Genomic DNA, 19748 nt, shown 5'->3' with positions numbered 1-19748 from the left:
TTAGGTATCTCAAAGTTAAGTCCAAATCCAAATTTCTGTTTTTTACTCCAAAATGTGCTACTTTCATAGTTCTCATCCCAGTAAGTGGTATTTTTATTATTCCAGTTTGTCAAGTTATCTTTGGAGTCATCCTTAATGTCCTTCTTCTCATACTCCATATTCAATCCATTAGTAATTTTTGTCAGCCTAATCTTCAGAATATATCCAAAATAGGACTACTTTCCACCACCACTTATCACCACTGCTGCCACCCTATTTGAGGCCACCATTATCTTTCATCTGGATTATTTCAAACAGCATCCTAACTGTTCTTCCTTCTTCTCGAACTCTTGCCTTCCTGCCATCTGAGCTCAGCTCAACAGTCAAAGTAATCTTAAAATGAAGTCAAATCATGTCTCTTTTTTGCTCAAAATACTCTAGTGCTTCTTATCTCATTTCAGATAAAAAAAAAAAAAGTCCTTATACTGGCCTACAAAGCTCGGCATGATTAGGCCCTCATCACCTGTCTGGTCTGTCTACTCTTTTTCTTTCACTGCTTTCCAACTAAACTGGCTTCCATGCTATTTCTCAACCATGGTTCTACTTCAGGGCATTTGCATTTGCTGTTTCCTCTACTGGACAGTTTCCTCTCAGTTGTATGGTTTGCTTCTTCAACTTATTCATTGCTTAGATGTCACTCAATGACATTTTCTCTAGCCATTTTAAAAATTGCAGTCTCCCCTTAGCACTCCCTGTCCATCACACTCAGTGGATTTCTCTATTGCATTTACCACTATCTGATATACAATATGTTTTACTTTTTAGAAAATTTTGTCTCTCCCCCCTCCAACTCAAATGCAGGTAGGAATATTTGTTGTTCTTGTTCACTGCTGTTCCTCTGTCAAGCTTATGTGGGACAAATGGCATTTGGGAAAGAGAGTCGGAGGCAATGTCTTCAAACTGTTTGGGCTTCAAAATCTCCTTGGGAACATAAATACATAGATTCCTGAGCCCCATCCCAGATAGATCATAGAGAATATTGTATACCATGTGAAGGAGTTTGGATTTTATTCCCAAAGCCTTTGAAGAGAATAACCCATCCAACCTGTGGTTTTTGGGTTGTTTTTTTTTTTTTTTAAGACTTTATTTATTTGAGAGAGAATGAGAGACAGAGCATGAGAGGGAGGAGGGTCGGAGGGAGAAGCAGACTCCAAGCTGAGCAGGGAGCCCGATGTGGAATTCGATTAAGCTGAAGACAGTCGCTTAACCAACTGAGTCACCCAGGTGCCCCCAACCTGTGTTTTAATAAAGAATATCAGGGATGAGGTAGACTGGGTTAAATTTTGGAAAAAGAGACCTCTTGGGACTGTTGTAATAGTTTAGACAAGAGATGATAAAACTTAAAACAGGGACAATAGCAATGAGAAATTAGGGTTTTTTGGGAGTTGGTGATTGATCAGGTGTGAAAGAGTGGGAGGACTTTAGGATGATGTCCAGGTTTTTCTCTTAGGTGCTAGGTGAATGGCTTGTCAGTAACTCTGAGACAGGCAATACAGGATGGAAGAATGGGCCTGGGGAAATATGGTGAGTTTACTTTTGGGTATGGTGGGTTTGAATTGCTTATGGAGTGATTAGGAAGAAATGTTCAGGAAGTAGGGTGTGTGTGGGTATGGATGTGTGGTTGAGTGTTATAATAATTATTGTGAGAGATGTGGATTTGGAAGTTATTAGGTTTCATGTATCATGAACTAATCTAGGCAACTGCTAATCTACCTTTTGTCTCTATAGGTTTGCCTGTTCTGGACACTTCATATAAATGGAATCACATAATATGTGGCCTTTTGTGACTAACTTCTTTCACTTAATATAATGTTTTCAAGGTTTATTCATGTTGTATCATATATCAATACTTCATTTCTTTTTATTGTCAAATATTTCATTATATGGATATACCACACTCCATTTATCCATTCACCAATTGAACATTTGTTTCCCTCTTTTGACTATTACAAATAATCCTGCTATGAACATTCATGTGAACATACATTTTCATTTCCTTCCACATAGGAGTGGAATTGTTGGATCTTACGGTAACTATGTTTAACTATTTGAGGAACTGTTAGACTTTTTTCTAAAGTGGCTGTATCATTTTACATTCCTACCAGCATTGTATGAGGGTTCATTCTCCACATCCTTGCCAACACTGTTATCTTTTTGATTATAGCCATCTAGTGAATGTGAAGTGGTATCTGATTTGGTTTTGATTTGCATCTTTTCATAAGCTTATTGGCCATTTATATAACTTATTTGAAGAAATATGTGTTCAGATCCTTTGCCCATTTTTTAATTGGGTTAGTGGCCTTTTTATTATTGAATTAAGATAAGAATTCTTTATATATTTTAAATACAAATCCCCTATCCTATACATTTGACCCTTGAACATCACAGGTTTGCACTGTGTGGGTCCACTTACATATGGATTTTTTACAGTACAGTACTGTAAATGTATTTTCTCTTCCTTATGATTTTCTTAATATTTTATTTTTCTAGCTTGCTTTGTCATAAGAATACAATATGTAATACATATATAAAATATGTGTTAATCAAATGTTTATGTTATTGGTGAGGCTTCCAATCAACAGAAGGTTCTTGGTAGTTAGGTCTTTGGGGAGTCAAAAGTTACATGCAGATTTTGGACTGCAGAGGGGCTCGGTGCCCCTAACCCCTGCATTGTTCAAGGGTCAGCTGTTAATGATTTGCAGATTTCTCTCATTCTGTGGGTTGTCTTTCACTTTCTTAATGGTGTCCTTTAAAGCACAAAAGTTTTTATTTTTTAAATTTTTTTTTAAATGTTTTATTTATTTATTCATGAGAGTCAGAGAGAGAGAGAGAGAGAGGCAGAGGCAGAGGGAGAAGCAGGCTCCCCACCTAGCAGGGAGCCCGATGCGGGACTCGATCCAGGACCCTGGGATCATGACCTGAGCCGAAGGCAGACGCTTAACCATCTGAGCCACCCAGGCGCCCAAGCACAAAAGTTTTTAGTTTTGATGAATCCAGTGTATCTGTTTTCTTCCTTTGGTTGTTTGTGCTTTTGGTATCATATTTAAGAAACCATTGCCAAATCCAAAGTTTCTTGGATTGTAACTGTAATTACAATTACAATTACAAAGGTTTATTCCTGTATTTTCTTCTTTACTGTATGAGTTTTATATTTTCAACTCTTTCATTTAGGTCTTTGATACATTTGGGGTGCCAGTCTTGGCCTTGCCTTTACTTGCTTTGTGACCTCGGACTGTTCATTTGCCGTTTCTCAGCCTCACTTTTTTCATCTATAAAGTGAAAGTTGATATGTGTGTATATATATATAGAACAACAGAAAACAAATCAGTGGTTGTCATGGGCTAGGAATTGGTGGGAGGGTATTGACTACAAAGATGAGAAGATTTTTGGGGCTGGTGAAAATGTTTTATATCTTACTTGTGGAGTGCTTATATGACTACATTTTTCAGAGCTCATAGAACTGTATACATGAAAGGGGTAAGTTTCACATATGTAAATTATACTTCAATAAATCTGTCTTTCAAAAAAACAAATGTTACAACAACTCTACAAAGTATGTAATATTCTTTTCCATTTTGAGGCAGGAGGAAACTGAAGCTCAGGAAGGTCAGTGGACTTGCCAGTGGTCCCACATTTGATATGTGGCAGTTTCAGGATTTGAACCTAAATCTGCCTGATCATAGTTTGTGATCTTCCTACTCATTTTTAGTCTGTCCCTGAAACTATTAACAGTGTGTGGATTCTCTTGTAAAAGGTTGACCTTCCCTTGAAAGCCAGGAACCCTCTTTTCCTGTGAGCACCTTCCCCAGACGTGGCTGTCATATTCTTAATCTAAATTTTGAACCCCTGGCAGATATCATTTCTGTCAGTCATTAGTTGGGCTTGGAATCGATACTATTGTGGAGTGCTGCCCAGGCATGATCTCCTTTTGAGGCTGTGGCCCTTATTTTGGAGCAGCAGGAGACCAGTTCCAAAGCTGATGCATTTCTTTGGTTATGAAAAGCAATTTCATACCTTGCCCAATCATCAGCAGCACAAGGTACCTTCTCAGTAGGAGAGTGACCATATGTTTATAGGGCCAGTTGTACTGCTTAGCACTTTAACAGTCTTGCTTACCCCAGCTTATTTAGCAGAGAACTAGCTGGGCAGAAGAGAGATCCAAGGCAGGGAAAGTGTACAAGTGATCTTCTGTATTGTTGTTGTTGTTGTTACATCATCACCACCATCATTTACCTCTGCATGCCACCCGACAGTTTGCAATGTATTTTTGACATTCTGAGATCTCTCTTTTTTTTTTTTTTTTAAAGATTTTATTTATTTATTTGATAGAGAGACAGCAAGAGCAGGAACACAAGCAGGGGCAGTGGGAGAGGGAGAAGCAGGCTTCCCACTGAGCAGGGAGCCCGAAGTGGGACTCGATCCCAGGACCCTGGGATCATGACCTGAGCCGAAGGCAGACGCTTAACGACTGAGCCACCCAGGCGCCCTCTGAGATCTCTCTTAATTCTCCCAGTACCTTTTAGGAGAGTGCTTATATTCTGAGAGAGTGTTACTTGGCTATGTTCTTGGGTAACTCTGGCTGCAAGAGTATTTTCTCCTTAAGGTGTGCTGAAATATATATCTTCTGTAACTTTCATCCTCAAGTTTTTCTGGTTTCAGTTTGTCAACTGGTGGTAGTTTAGTCTGTTGCCCTGGGGTGATTTGCCAGGGCTGCCCATTGGGTACATTTCAGGAAGTTCTAGCCTCTGAAATTGATCAGTGGCATTTCCTTTTTTGCCTGTTTGACTGCCCTACCTTCCTCTCCTTGGGAACCTATTTTTACTCCACCTTTCCTTCCAGAACCCTGGAGAGACTTAATTAATTGCAGAGCAATTGTCATCAAGCCAGCTGTTCACTGCCTATCTTGACATTTGACTTGTTTCCTATCCTGAGGTGCTACAAGAGAAGTTAATGACCTAAAAAAATTGCCCGTCCATCGTGTGAGCCTAGTTAGGAGGGAATTGTTTGATTTTTATGAAGTGTAAATAATATATTTGTAGAGACAAGTTTTTTAAATGTGTTGGCCTATATGTCAGAGATGGTTCCCTAAACACGATGGGACAAATTGGCTGGCTAATAGAGTTTAATGACAGATTTTTCCATTAATCAGAATGGAGAATGTGCTTCATTAAGGTAATTAACAGAGCACTTGTGCAGGTGATACTTATTGCACACAAATTTCCAAGTTTATTTCTTTCCGTTGAATACATTTTGAAAGAGATCTTGGCTGTGTTTCCTTGTTTGCATTAAAATGATCAGTGGCAATAAATTTCTATTTTTTCCAAATCTGGTAACTGGTATCTTGTCCACTGCAGGTGCAAAGGATTGGTGAGACACTTGATGCTCTTCCTAATAGTGTGTGTGCTCATTGTTTGGCTCTTGTGCTCCCCTGGTGAGCAGTAGAAGTGCATCCTTTCCTAGCTCATGGACTAGCGTCCTTAGAATTAGAAAAGTACCTCAGAGAGCCTAAACTAATGGATTTCACATCAGGACATTGGAGTCCAGTGAGGCGAAGTGACTTGGCCAATGCCACACAGTATATTAGTGGGAGAGTCATCTGCGGGATAGTGGGTCTGGTTCTGAACTGAAAGGCAGAAGGCCTGGGTTGACATTAGGCAAGTTGTATCACCTCTCTGCTTCTCAGTATCTTCATCTGTATAATGAGCAAAGTGTATAATATAGGGCCAAGTACAAACAAATGGCTTTTTGTTTAGTTGTCTTTTTGCTGTACCGTGTTGTTCTCTGTGAGTATAAATTGAAGATTATAGAGGGGAAGCTGATATCAGGGAAAATGAGCAATCAATAATCGGTGCTGTTTTCTTTGTTTCTCTGTAGGATCCTCAGTCTTCCACAATGAACCCTGTGTATAGCCCCGTGCAGCCTGGGGCTCCTTACGGCAACCCTAAGAACATGGCCTACACAGGTGAGTGGTGTGAGAATAGTTCCCATTTTGAAAAGTGGTGGTTAAGGACATTACCAGATAGCTTGCTGAATGATTTTTGGTGTACTTTACCAGAGCCTCCGAAAGCTCTGATAAAGCTTTGTAATTTATAGAAGAGTGGTATGTCTGGGGTCCAGTTCTTGAACTGTCAACTAGGGGAAAGGAAGGGAAGTAACATTTATTTATTGAGTACCTACCATGCTGGCCCTGTGATACACACTTTTATATATGTTTAATTTTAATCTTAAAGCTTCTTATCACCATTTCACAGTTGAGAAAACCATAGTCATAGTAAGAGACCATGAAACAAAAACAAAAATAGATATTTGAACCCAGGTCTGTTGATTCTGAAGACTGATCTTTTTCCTGAACCCCATACCAAGCTGTTTACTACTTCTCTGTGTGTATGTTGTCCCTCTGTCTGGAATGACATTGTCCCTGACAACTTCACCTTATTCTTGAAGAACTCAGCTCTGAGCTCAGACAGCACTCTTCCAGGAAGCATTCTCTCCCTTACTTGGCCTTAGGCAAATTTTTTAACCTTCCAGAGCCTTGGTGCTCCCATTATAAAATGAGAGCAATAGTATTTTCTTTCCTTCCTTCCTTCCTTCTTTACACTTAGTCTAGGTTTTTTTTTTGAAGTATAGTTGACATACAGTATTAATTTAGTTTCAGGTGTAAAACATACTGATTCAACAAGTCTTTATGTTGTGCTATGCTCACCACAAGTGTATCTACCATCTGTCCCCATACAACACTATTACAATATCATTGACTATCCCTATGCCATCCCTTTTATTCATTTTATATCTGGAAGCCTATATCTCCCACTCCTCTTCACCCATTTTGCATCCTCCACCAAACTCCCCTCTGGCAACCATCAGTTGGTTCTCTGTATGTATAGGTCTGTTTCTGCTTTTTGTTTATTCACTTCTTTTATTTTTTTAGATTCCATATAAAGTGAAATCATGCAGTATATATTTTTCTCTGACTTATTTCACTTAAGGTCCGTCCATGTTGTCGCAAATGATAAGATCTTATTCCTTTTTATGACGAGTAATATTCCATTTGTACACACACAGACACACACACACCCATCTTTTTTATCCATTCATCTGTCAGTGGACATTTGGGTTGCTTCTATAATTTGGCTATTGCAAAAAATATTGCAACAAACATAAGGGTGCATGTATCTTTTTAAATTAGTGTTTTCGTTTTCTTTGGGTAAATACACAGTGGTGGAATTATTAGATCATATGGTATGTTTTTAATATTTTGAGGAACCTCTATACTGTTTTCCACAGCGTCTACCAATTTACATTCTCATCAACAGTGCGCAAGGGATCCTTTTTCTCCGTATCCTTACCAATACTTGTTTCTTGTGTGTTTTATTTTAGCGTGAAGTGATACCTCATTATGGTTTTGATTTGCATTTCCCTGATGATGAGTGATGTTGAGCATCTTTTTATGTGTCTGCTTGCCATTTTTATGTCTTCTTTGGAAAAATGTCTATTCAGATCTTCTGCCTATTTTTAATTGGATTATTTGGGTTTTTTGGGTGGTGAGTTATATAAGTTCTGTATATATTTTGGACAGATCCTCTGCCCATTTGTGATTGGATTATTTGGGTTTTTTGGTGTTGTCTAAGTTCTTTATGTATTTTGGATATTAATCCCTTATTGGATGTATCATTTGCAGATATCTTCTCCCATTCAGTAGATTGCATTTCCATTTTGTTGATGGTTTCCTTCACTGTGCAAAATCTTTTTATTTTGATGTAGTCCCAATAGTTTATTTTTGCTTTTGTTTCCCTTGCCTTAGGAGACATATCTAGAAAAATGTTGCAATGGCCAGTGTCAAAGAGATTACTATCTATCTATCTATCTATCTATCATCTATATTTTTTTTTTTAAAGAATTTTATGGTTTCAGGTCTCACGCTTAGGACTTTAATCCAGTTTATTTTTGTGTATGGTGTAAGAAGGTGGTCCAGGTTTATTCTTTTGCATATAGGTGTCCAGTTTTCCCAGTGCCATTTATTAAAGAGAGTGTCTTTTCCTCATTGTATATTCTTGCCTCCTTTGTCATAGATTAATTAACCATATAAATACATAAACGTTGGTTTATTTCTGGACTCTCTGTTCCATTGATCTATGTGTGTACTTTTGTGTCAGTGTCATACTATTTTGATTTAGGGCTGCTATCAGGATTAAATGAGCTACTGTAAGGCACTGAGCATCTAATATCTGGCACAAAGTAAACGCTTAAAAATGTTATTATTTACAAATAAATAAAGATGGGTAAAATATGGTAATAGAAGTAAAGGAGAAAATGTATTTAGGTTGTCTAGCACAGTGCTTAGCATATCATGGGCCTTCAAAAATACAGTATTCCAAGGTGAAGGCAACAGTATTAATAAACACATGGGGAATTAGGACAGTATGGTCAGGGTACAGTCAATACTTGAGATTAGCTGGAGTAAAGAGTAGAAAAGGGGAGGGCGCCTGGGTGGCTCAGTTGGTTAGGCGACTGCCTTCGGCTCAGGTCATGATCCTGGAGTCACGGGATCGAGTCCCACATCGGGCTCCCTGCTCGGCAGGGAGTCTGCTTCTCCCTCTGACCCTCCTCCCTCTCATTCTCTCTGTCTCAAATAAATAAATAAAATCTTTAAAAAAAAAAAAAAGTAGAAAAGGGGAAAAGGGGGCAGGGGCGCTTGGCTGGCTCAGTCAGAAGAGCATGATCTCGGGGTCGAGCCCCATGCTGGGTGTGGAGATTACTTAAAAAAATAAAATCTTGGGGCGCCTGGGTGGCTCAGTTGGTTAGGCGACTGCCTTCGGCTCAGGTCATGATCCTGGAGTCCCTGGATCGAGTCCCGCATTGGGCTCCCTGCTCGGCGGGGAGCCTGCTTCTCCCTCTGACCCTCCCCCCTCTCATGTGCTCTCTCTCTCTCATTCTGTCTCAAATAAATAAATAAAATCTTTAAAAATAAATAAATAAAAAATAAAATCTTGGGGGTGCCTGGGTGGCTCAGTCATTAAGTGTCTGCCTTCGGCTCAGGTCATGATCCCAGGGTCCTGGGGTCGAGCCCCGCATCGGGCTCCCTGCTCCGTGGGAAGCCTGCTTCTCCCTCTCCACTCCTCCTGCTTGTGTTCCCTCTCTTGCTGTGTCTCCCTCTGTCAAATAAATAAATAAAAAATAAATTAAAAAAAATAAAAAATAAAATAAAATCTTGGGGAGCCTGGGTTGAGCTCCGGACTCTTGGTTTTGGCTCAGGTCGTGATCTTGGGGTCATGAAATTGAGCCCCACATCGGGCTCTGCACTAGGCACAGTCTACTTGGATTCTCACTCCCTCTCCCTCTGCCACCCCCCCATGCTTGCTCGCACATGTGCTCTCTTTCTCTCTCAAATAAATCTTTTTTAAAAATAAGATCTTTATTTAAAAAAAAAAAAAGAAGAGGGGAAAAGTGGGAAATGATGCTCAAAAAGTAGGTGAATAATGGTCTTGATGGCAGGATTGGAGGTGGGGATGTAGAGGGTTTTGCCCCAGAAGAGAGCCATTGGCAGTGAATAGAATGTACTGGTTCCTTCTTATAACTTTGCACTTTACTGTGTATTCTATATAATTTCCTAGACTGAAATGGAGGGATCTCAGAGAACTTTTTTTTTTTTTTTTTCTGATTTTTCCATACTTTGTTCTATAAGAACACTAGAGTGGTGCTTCAGAAATTCCTCAAGTATGTGATTTGATTTTGAAAAATTTTTAGAACTATTTTTATAAAGAACTATTTTTATAAATATTTAAAAATATTTAGAACTATTTTTATACACATAAGGTAAACAATGTGTTAACTTAAGCTTTTAAGAATGCATGTTAATTAAAAAAAAAACACCAATAGTTGCAGCTACTTATGTTTGTAAATCAGGATTTTCTCAATGCTTGGCAACCTAAATAACATTCAGAAATATGTTGGAGGTTGAGCCTGATAGAACTATAGCTGTTATCACTAACTTTTAATTTCATATGTTTGTGTTTATCACAACAGCCTTATTATCCCTATTTAACCTTAGTAGTAAATATTTTGAAATTTCTGTTTGAAAATACTTACTAGAAACTAAAATTGTTGTATGTTTACTCTAATAAAATGAATTCCAGTAACCAGGACCCACTGAGTGGTAGTTGCTCTTTTTCTTCCCTGTTTAGTGTCTCAGCAACCTAAGTCCCTTTGGCAGAGAGGACTGAGCTGCTCTGGCAGACAGAGCCCAGGGGAATCCCGTGGGTTTCCTGTGATACTGGCTGCCTTCATTCTCACTGAATTGCTAAAGTTGAGAAAGAAGAAAATAGTTGTATTTATCTATTGATTTGCTCAAAAAAGATTAGGCAATGTGATATATTGGAAAGGAGATGGACCTTGTTTCTGCTTGGCACATAGTAGAACTTGGTAAATGTATTTTGATTGAATGAACAACAACCAGATTCAAATCCCAGCTCTGTTAGATAATAGCTAGGTGACTTTGGACAGGCTGCTTAGCCTCCCTGAATTTAAATGCCTTTAATAAACTGGGATAATATTACTTATTCCATAGGATAGTTGTGAAAATTAAATGAGATAATTAGTACTCCTCCCAAGGGAGAGAGGGAAGATTGTCTTTGTTTCTACTAAGTCTGAAACTATATTTTAAGTTAATTTCTCTGCTGCAGATTCTAGGACCACATGGGAAGAATAAACTCCATACAAGTAGAATAAATTCAGACTTCACACAACCCAAAGTTTCAAATTCTTAGGGAAATTTTCTTTTTTAATCTAAGTTTCCTGTTGTCTCTCTGTACTTTTGAGTCTTTTTTTTTTTTTTTTTAAGATTTTGTTTTATTTATTTGACAGAGAGCGAGAGAGCACAAGCAGGGGGAGCAGCAGAGGGAGAGGGAGAAGCAGGCTCCCTGCCGAGCAGGAAGCCCGATGCAGGACTTGATCTCAGGACCCTGGGATCATGACCTGAGCCAAAGGCAGACGCTTAACCATCTGAGCCACCCAGGTGCCCCGAGTCTTTTTTTTTTTAAACTGACAATATGACTCCTCTAAGATCCGAGCTTTATGGAGGGGAATTTGAGTTCCAACTCATGACCTCTCCAGGGCCCAAAGCCTCATCTCCCACCCCCAGTGGCTATAAAAAGCAAGCCCTTTAATTGCCCAAACCAAAAAACCTTCCCACAGCAGTTCAACATCGGCTATGAGAGTTCCTGATTTTTAGTTTCCTCTTCAGTTTTTCACTCCTGGGGATTTCTTTTTCTTTCTTAAAATCTTAACTCTGCCTATGTTTGTTACATAACACGAAGTGTTTGTTATACTTTATCCAGCTTTTCCACGTGTTATGTAGTAGGCAAATTTTCAGGTTATCTTCTCCTCCATAGTGCTGGAAATAGAAGACCCAAGTAAGATAATTTGTAAACAAATGCCAAATATAATGCATTAAAGCAAACATTTGTTATTATTGTTATTAACAGTAATGGTTATGTTAAAGAGTATTATCATTTGGCAAACATGCTAAGTACTTTTTATATATTAATTATAATCTTATCATAAACCCTATAGTACTTGTCTTTTACTGTTAAAGAAATTGGTAGTTTAATTCAAGTTGTAAGACTTGACCAGTGTGTATCACTCCTGAAAGATGAGGGAAAGACTTGAACTCAGGTCTTTGTGATTTCAAAGTGTATATGCTTCCTTATAGTAAGCTGATCTGTCTTAAAATATGTACTCCTTTCACTGTTTCCAGCGATAAGCTAGGTGAGAGGGTTGTTTTTTAGTCTCAGAGGTTTAGGACTAGGGATCCTCACCTTTGAGGGACTAAAAGTCTGCTCCTGGCCAGCAGTTTGGGGTAGGCTAGTGAAGTACAGTAGAAGGAAAAGTGGAAGGTCAAGTCCATTGTGGTATCATCTACTTCAGAGGTAATGGGGTAGTGGCCACAGGGAACAGAGAGGTTGGGAAAACTCCTGATTTGAAATTCTCTGTGAAATCTGAGAGGGAAATAAAATATGACTTCACAATTAATGATTCCGAAAACCAGTTCTAATGTGTGGGTCTTTTCCTCATACCACGCAATTCTCCAATACCAGCTGGGTGTCTTATATATAATTCAACTCAATTCTGATATATCTACCTGTCAATAGCATCATATTCCACAGGTTGAGGGCTCAATCTCACAAGACTGTCCTCACTTCTGATGCTAATTGCAAGTCCAGGTTGTTACCTGTGCTTCTGGCTGATAGCCTGTAAATCAGAGGTTCCCACAACCACTGCTTGGGTTCAAATAATCTTCTAGAACGGCTCATAGAACACAGGAAACCAGTTTACTCACTAAAAGGAGGTAATTCAAGAATAAGTAGATGGAAGACATGCATAGGGCAAGGAATGTAGAAACGGGCATGGAGCTTCCATGCCTGCTCCAGAGGGTGCCATTCTCCCAGCACCTTCATGTGTTCACCAACCTGGAAGCTCTCCAAACCTTGTCCTTTTTGGCTTCTATGAACACTTCATTACATAGGCATGATTGATCAAACCACTGGCTACTGGCAGTTGATTCAACGTGCAGCCCCTTTCCCCATAGATCAGGGATCGGATGGGACTGAAAGTTCCAACTTTCCAGTCACATGGTTGGTTCCCCTGGCAATCAGCCCCCATTGCTTTCCAGAAGTCATTCCATTAATATAAACTCATTTGTGGTTGAAAGGAGTTTGTTATGAATATCAAGACATCTTTATGGCTCTTATCACTCAGAAAATTTCAAGGGTTTTAGGAGCTCTGTTCCAGGAATGAAGACAAAGACCAAATGTATATTTCCTATTATAAATCACATTATCACAGCAATACAGTTTATTCCAGTGAACAGCTATCTTATAGCCAGTTGACAATATTGTTTCTTCTCCTTTTTAAAGTTCCTTTACTGAGTGCTTACTATGTGCCAAAAACTGAACTCATTGTTTTACAGACAGTATTTTTATACTTGCAACTGTCCTATGAAGTGGTTATAATTAGCTCCTTATGCATCTTGGAAAGGAGAATTTAGAGAATGTAATATGTTCACATACTTTAAAACACTTAAAGCATAGATAGTGTAATCGACTGAATGTTTGTGTCCCCCCAAATTCATATGTTGAAGTTCTAATTCCCGATGTGATGGTATTTGAAGATGGGCCTTTCTGAGATAATTAGGTTAAGTTGAGGTCATGAGAAGGGGGCCCTCATGATGGGATTAGTGCCCTTATAATAAGGAAGAGGAAGAGCCACCAGAGCTCTCTCTCTCTCTGCCATGTAAAGTCACAGCAAGAGGGCTGCCATTAGCAAGGCAGGAAAAGAACCCTCACTAGAATCCAATTGGGCTGGCATTCTGATCTCATACTTCCATCCTCCAGACAGTGAGAAATAAATGTCTGTTGTTTAAGCCACTCAGTTGTGGTATTTTATTATGGCAGCCTTAGCTGGTTAATAAAGATAGTAAGTACAGTGAATACCCTTTACATAGATTTACTGTGGCAGGGGACTCTTTATAGAATGGGGCATTTCTTTTTCTGAAAGACCTCAGTAACATTTCTCTGCCAGAAGTTTGCAATTTAGACAAGACCTAAATATTCTCCACACTTCTTTTCGTAAAATGTTCTGATGGTGAGAGCATCCAGGCGTCACCAGAGATCTAGAATAGGGGCTGAAAAGACGGGTTTTGGAGTCTGTCAGATCTGGGGTGGAATCTAGGCTCTGCCTCTAATTAGCTGTAGGACCTTGGGCAAGTTACTTAATTTTTTTCAATCTCAGTTTCCTCAACTCTAAAATGGGGTAATGATCTATACAGATGGTTGGTTCACAGGTCCATGAAAATGTTTATGAAGTCCGAGGTACCATGCTGGGCTCATAGTTGGTGCTCAGTTAACAGTTGTTACAATGCACAGTGATAAGTATATCTCTACTGGGGAAAGAGTGTGGAGTAAAGAGTTAGTTATTTAGATTCTGCCACTTAAAAACTATGTGATGTCACATAAATTATTGAACTTTTCAGGCCTTAGTATATCATCTGAAAAAAAAGGAAAAAAAGAAAAGCATTAGGAATTTAGTCTTCACAAGACAGCTGAGAGTCATAAATGTAATAGGGCCAGCCATTGACTTGTAGTGAAGTTTCCAAAACCTGACTAGAAAGAATTCTGAACAGATGGACCTCTTAAAGTATCCCATCGTTTTATAAGTGAGAAGATGGAGAAGTGTTTTTGCAGGAAGTGTTGGAGCTGGGTCTCCCTATTTCGGGTCTGTGTATTTATTGTCTCTCTACCACAGAGTAACAACCAAGGTTTCATCCTTGAAAATCTTCCTTGTCTATATCCTCTCCTGGCTACTACTCAATCCTCTGCTGGCCCATACTAGCTCACATGCTCTCCGCCACTCTTGTGCTGGGTCCTAAATGAATATCCCGCTTTTATCTAGCAGCAAATATCTGTTGAAATACTTCAGATACCCTAACAAAACACATGACCCTCAAGGTTGGAAAATTAGGAAATTGGTATGTTCAAAGACTGTCATTTTCAGGTTTTTTTCTAGAATACTTTTTTTTGCTTAAGAACAATTTAAGAAACATATTTGTATTTGACACAGTTTTTCAGCTAGGAGACTTGATAATTAAGCTGACAGCCTGCAGATACAATGAATAATCTGATATATTAGTAGATTGAAAAAGAATATCTTTCTCTGCAGTGACCCAGGCCTTGCACCCTTCACCCTCCTTTGTGAAGATCACCTGATAGAGGTTTTAAGACTGACTAGTTTGTTCTTTGCAAAGAACTTTTGTGGGGGTTTCCCCTCATATTTATTTCTTATAACAAGTCTAGGGAGGTAGCCCCTGTTTCCCTACGACTAGGGATCAGCTGTCCCAAGGTCACACTGTGTAGCAGAGCCAAAACTCCAGATCTTCTGCATTACAAAACAAGAGTTACTGCTCTAACCTACTTGGCTATATCTTGGACACCATAGAGATTAGGATCTTAGATGAGCCTGGGAAATGGATTCTGATTCCTGAAACTGCTCCACAAAACCCCCTTCTGATAGTCAAACTGATTTCTACTCAGAAAAGACTTCTCAGGTCACTTAATAAGTTTCGCCTATGACTGAAAAAGGTCTCTAAGAAGAATTCTTATTAACTGTTCTCACTATGGTTACTAGTAATCTCCTTGCTGTTAAATCCAGTGGACACTTGTCAGCCTTCATCCTAATTTGACATCCCTGTATCATTTGATGTTCCAGATTCATCCCTTCTGGAAGTTTTCTCTTCCCTTGCTTTTCATTGATTATAAGTTTTTCTGTTTGTTTATTTTTCCATTTGTTTTTTCCTTTCTTCCTCTCTGGCTATTCTTCTGAACATCTTCTCCGTGAATGTCTCATACTTTGCTCAGATGTATCATGTCTAAAACTGAGCCTATTGTCTTTCCCTGTAACTCATTTTTCCTTTTATCAATTTGTAATTAGTACCATCATTCACCTATTCCCTCAAATCAGAAACAGAGTCATTTTTTTTTTTTTTTTAAGATTTTATTTATTTGACAGAGAGAGAGCACAAGTAGGCAGAGCAGCAGGCGGAGGGAGAGGGAGAAACAGGCTCTCACTGAGCAGGGAGCCCAACGGAGGGCTCCATCCCAGGACCCTGGAATCATGATCTGAGCTGAAGGCAGCCGCTTAACTGACTGAGCCACCCAGGCGCCCCCGTAAGAGTCATCCTTGATATCCCTTTTTCTTTTGTCTTCTAAAGTTAGTTACTAAGTTCTATTCTTTTTAGAAATTCTAGAGAGAGAGAGTAGGTGAGTGGGGGCCGGGGGGAACAGAGGGAGAGAATCTTGAGTAGACTCCCCACTGAACACAGAGCCCAACTTGGGGCTCAATCCCAGGATGCTGAGATCATGACCTGAGCTGAAGTCAAGAGTTGGCCGTTTAACCAACTGAGCCACCCAGGCACCCCAGTCCTATCTTTTTTTTTTTTTTTTTAATTGTGGTAAAATACACATAACATAAAATTATTTGCCATCTTAGTCACTTTTAAGTGTACAGTTCAGTCACATTAAGTACATCCAAATTGTTGTTCAAGCATCACCACCATCCATACATAGAAGTCTTTTCATCTTACAAAACTGAAACTGTATACCCTTGAAGTAACAGTTCCTTATTCTCCCCCTTTCCCCAGCCTCTGGCAACCACCATTCTATATACTGTGTGTCTCTATGAATTTGACTATTCTATATGCCTCATACAAATGGAATCATACAGTATTTGTCCTTTTGTTTCACTCACCATAATATCATCAAGGTTGATCTATGTGTAGTATGTGTCAGCATTTCCTTCCTTTTTAGGCTGAATAATATTCCCTTGTATGTTTAGGCCACTTTTCTTAATCCATTAATCTCTCGATGAACACTGGGTTGCTTTCACTTTTTGGCTATTGTGAATATACTGGCTATGAACATGGGTGTACAAATATCTCTTTGGAACCTTGCTTTCAGTTCTTTTTTTTTTTTTTTTAATATTTTATTTATTTGACAGAGAGATAGCGAGAGCAGGAACACAAGCGGGGAGGGTCAGAGGGAGAAGCAGGCTTCCCGCCGAGCAGGGAGCCCGATGTGGGACTCGATCCCGGGACTCCGGGATCATGACCTGAGCCGAAGGCAGACGCTTAACGACTGAGCCACCCAGGCGCCCGCTTTCAGTTCTTTCGAGTATATATTTAGAGGTGGAATTGCTAGATCATACGGCAATCTGTTTTTAATTTTTTGAGGCACCTCAATACTGTTTTCCACAGCGACTGCACCATTTTATACTCCTACCAGCAGTGCACAAGGGTTCTACATCCTTGCCAACACTCTTTATTTTTTAAAATTTATTTTGTTAAAGATTTATTTATTTGAGAGAGAGAGGGAGAGAGAGAATCCAAGGATGACTATATAGATAATATAGGAGGTTTGAGGACAGCTTTTCCTTACTAAGAAGCTCAAAGGAATTGCCAGACTTCAGCTATCATTGTTCTAAAAGAAGAAAATTTGCTATAAACCAAGTTTCTCTGAGGATCTGTGCTATCTCTACATAATTCATAAGTAGAAAAATCTCCTTGTTTCATCTGATCCATCCAGAGGGGTTGACCAGTCACAACAGATTATCCAAAGTAAATGTCCTGAGTCTCCGTTCATTCACCTACAAAGCAAGAACAGTTTCTTCCACACTGGCTACCTGTCCCAGACCCTCCTTGCCATGGCAGAAGGCTGCTCACTTCTCTCTCTCTTTCTTCCTTCCCTCCCTCCCTTCCTTCTTTCAGAATTTCCTGAGAGTCTATTCTGTACCAATCCCTGTGCCAGGTGCTGGTGAAATACATGCACCCCTCAGAGATTTTGCAGGTTCCATTCCAGACCCCCACAATAGGGTGAACATTGCAGTGAAGTGAGTCAGATGAACTTTTCTGTTTCCCAGTGCATGTAAAAGTTACGTTTAGGGGCGCCTGGGGGGCTCAGTAGGTTAAGCATCCAACTCTTGATTTCAGCTCAGGCCATGACCTCAGAGTGTGAGATGGAGCCCACTCAGTGGGGAGTCTGCTCAAGATGCTGTGTGCCCCTCCCCCTGCTTGCTCCCGATTTCTCTCTCTTTCTCTCTGTCATAAATAAGTCTTTTTAAAAAAGTTATGTTGGGGCGCCTGGGTGGCTCAGTTGGTTAGGCGACTGCCTTCGGCTCAGGTCATGATCCTGGAGTCCCGGGATCGAGTCCCACATCAGGCTCCCTGCTCAGCAGGGAGTCTGCTTCTCCCTCTGACCCTCTTCCCTCTCGTGCTCTCTGTCTCTCATTCTCTCTGTCTCAAATAAATAAATAAAATCTTTAAAAAAAAAAAAGTTATGTTAACACTATACTGTAGTCTATTAAGTGTGCAGTAGCATTACGTCTAAAAAAAATGTATATACCTTAATTAAAAATATTTTATTGCTAAAAAATATAAACCATCATCTGAGCTTTCAGCAAGTAGTAATCACCAATCACAGATCACCATAAATATAATAATGAAAAAGTTTGAAATATTGTGAGAATTACCAAAATGTGACACAGAAACATGAAACAAGCAAATGCTGTTGGCAAAATCGCACTGAGACTTGCTTGTCTCAGTGTTGCCACAGACCTTCAATTTATAAAAAATGCACTGTTTGTAAAGTGCAATAAAATGAGGTATGCCCATAATGATGACTAACAACAAAACAATGGCTACTAATGCTTTAGTACCTAATAAGAGCATAACTATATACCAGATGTTTTACACATGAGTGTCTTGCAAAATAAAAAAGCAGCATAAGGTGAATAGAAAGAGAACTAGTTTAGCTGCCAAAGTTTCAGGTTCTATTCCAACTTTGGTATCTGCCAGTCCATCTATCTCTCTAAAAAATACTTAGTATTCATGGCACGTCAGGGGCTGACTACTAGAGACACAGAAGTAAATCAGATATTGAATTCATGGTGAACTGTAGTAAGTGTGTTCCTTAGGTAGTTATGAGACCTCAGGTTCCTCACCTGAGAAGAGGATTGGACCTGATGATCTCTAGTGAAACTATAGCTCTAAATAAAAACATAATGCCAGCCACCATCTGGAGTAAAAACATAGATACATAAGATGAGTAGGAAATGGTCTGGAGGGATCTGAATGGTCAAGTCATAAAATCCTCTTACAAGCTAAGGAGTTTGGACTTCAACCAAAGGGCAATGAAGTATCATTAAGGGGTTTTAAGTACTGGAATGAGGTGGTCTAATTTTCAAGTTAGAAAAATGATTTTGGCTGCTATGTAAAGAATGCATTGGGAGAAGGTATGTGACAAGTCAGGAAGACCAGCTAGGGGAAAATGTAAATAATCCAAGAGAGAGTAGAGGTGCCTGGGTGGCTCAGTTGGTTAAGCGTCTGCCTTCGGCTCAGGTCATGATCCCAGGGTCCTGGGATCGAGTCCCATGTCTGGTTCCCTGCTCAGTGGGGAGCCTGCTTCTCCCTCTCCCTCTTCCTGCTGCTTACCCTGCCTGTGCTCTCTCTCAAATAAATCTTTTTTAAAAAATCCAAGAAAGAGTAATAATGGCCTGATAAGGGTAGGAAGGATGGAAAAGAAAGGTCAAATCTGAGAAATGTAAAGGGTTTATAAAAAATAAAAATAAAAAACAAGTGGGGTGCCTGGGTGGCTCAGTCGGTTAAGTGACCGACTTTTGGTTTTGGCTCAGGTCATGATCTCAGGGTCCTGGGATCAAGTCCCGCATTGGCCCCCACACTCAGCGGGGGTGTCTGCTTGAAGGTTCTCTCCCTCCCTCTCCATCTGTCCCTCCCCCTGCTCACACATGCTCGATCTCTCTCTCTCTCAAATAAATAAATCTTTAAAACAAACAAAAATTGACTCTCCAATGACAGATTTTCTCTGAAGCTTGAGAAAAGGGGGCCCGCAAAACCCCTGATAATAATGAATAAGAGGTACAATACAACTTAGAAAATTCTTTATCATTTGTAATTTCATTGAGTCCTTACAACAATACGGTGCTCTAGAAATTTTTATTTATTTATTTATTTTTATTTTTATTTTTTTTAAAAGATTTTATTTATTTATTTGACAGAGAGAGACACAGCGAGAGAGGGAACACAAGCAGGGGGAGTGGGAGAGGGAGAAGCAGGCTCCCCGCAGAGCAGGGAGCCCGATGCGGGACTC

At 39.6% G+C, this 19748-nt stretch overlaps 1 protein-coding gene across 2 annotated transcripts in view; it reads left to right on the top strand.

The window, feature by feature from the left end:
• Window positions 1-19748, top strand: part of FAM168A (family with sequence similarity 168 member A) — a 164368-nt gene that overhangs the window by 104956 nt on the left and 39664 nt on the right. For both annotated transcript variants that reach the window (XM_031024980.2, XM_006730443.3), the window contains exon 2: window positions 5914-6001. In XM_031024980.2, coding sequence (XP_030880840.1) covers window positions 5932-6001 — 70 coding nt within the window. In that variant the 5' untranslated portion in view covers window positions 5914-5931. The remainder of the gene's footprint in view (window positions 1-5913; window positions 6002-19748) is intronic.

The sequence above is a fragment of the Leptonychotes weddellii genome, chromosome 11, assembly GCF_054177405.1.
Source record: "Leptonychotes weddellii isolate Sample4059 chromosome 11, ASM5417740v2, whole genome shotgun sequence".
NCBI lineage: Eukaryota > Metazoa > Chordata > Mammalia > Carnivora > Phocidae > Leptonychotes > Leptonychotes weddellii.
The sequence above is the reverse complement of the archived record's forward strand: the minus strand, read 5'-3'. Positions and strand labels throughout refer to the sequence as shown.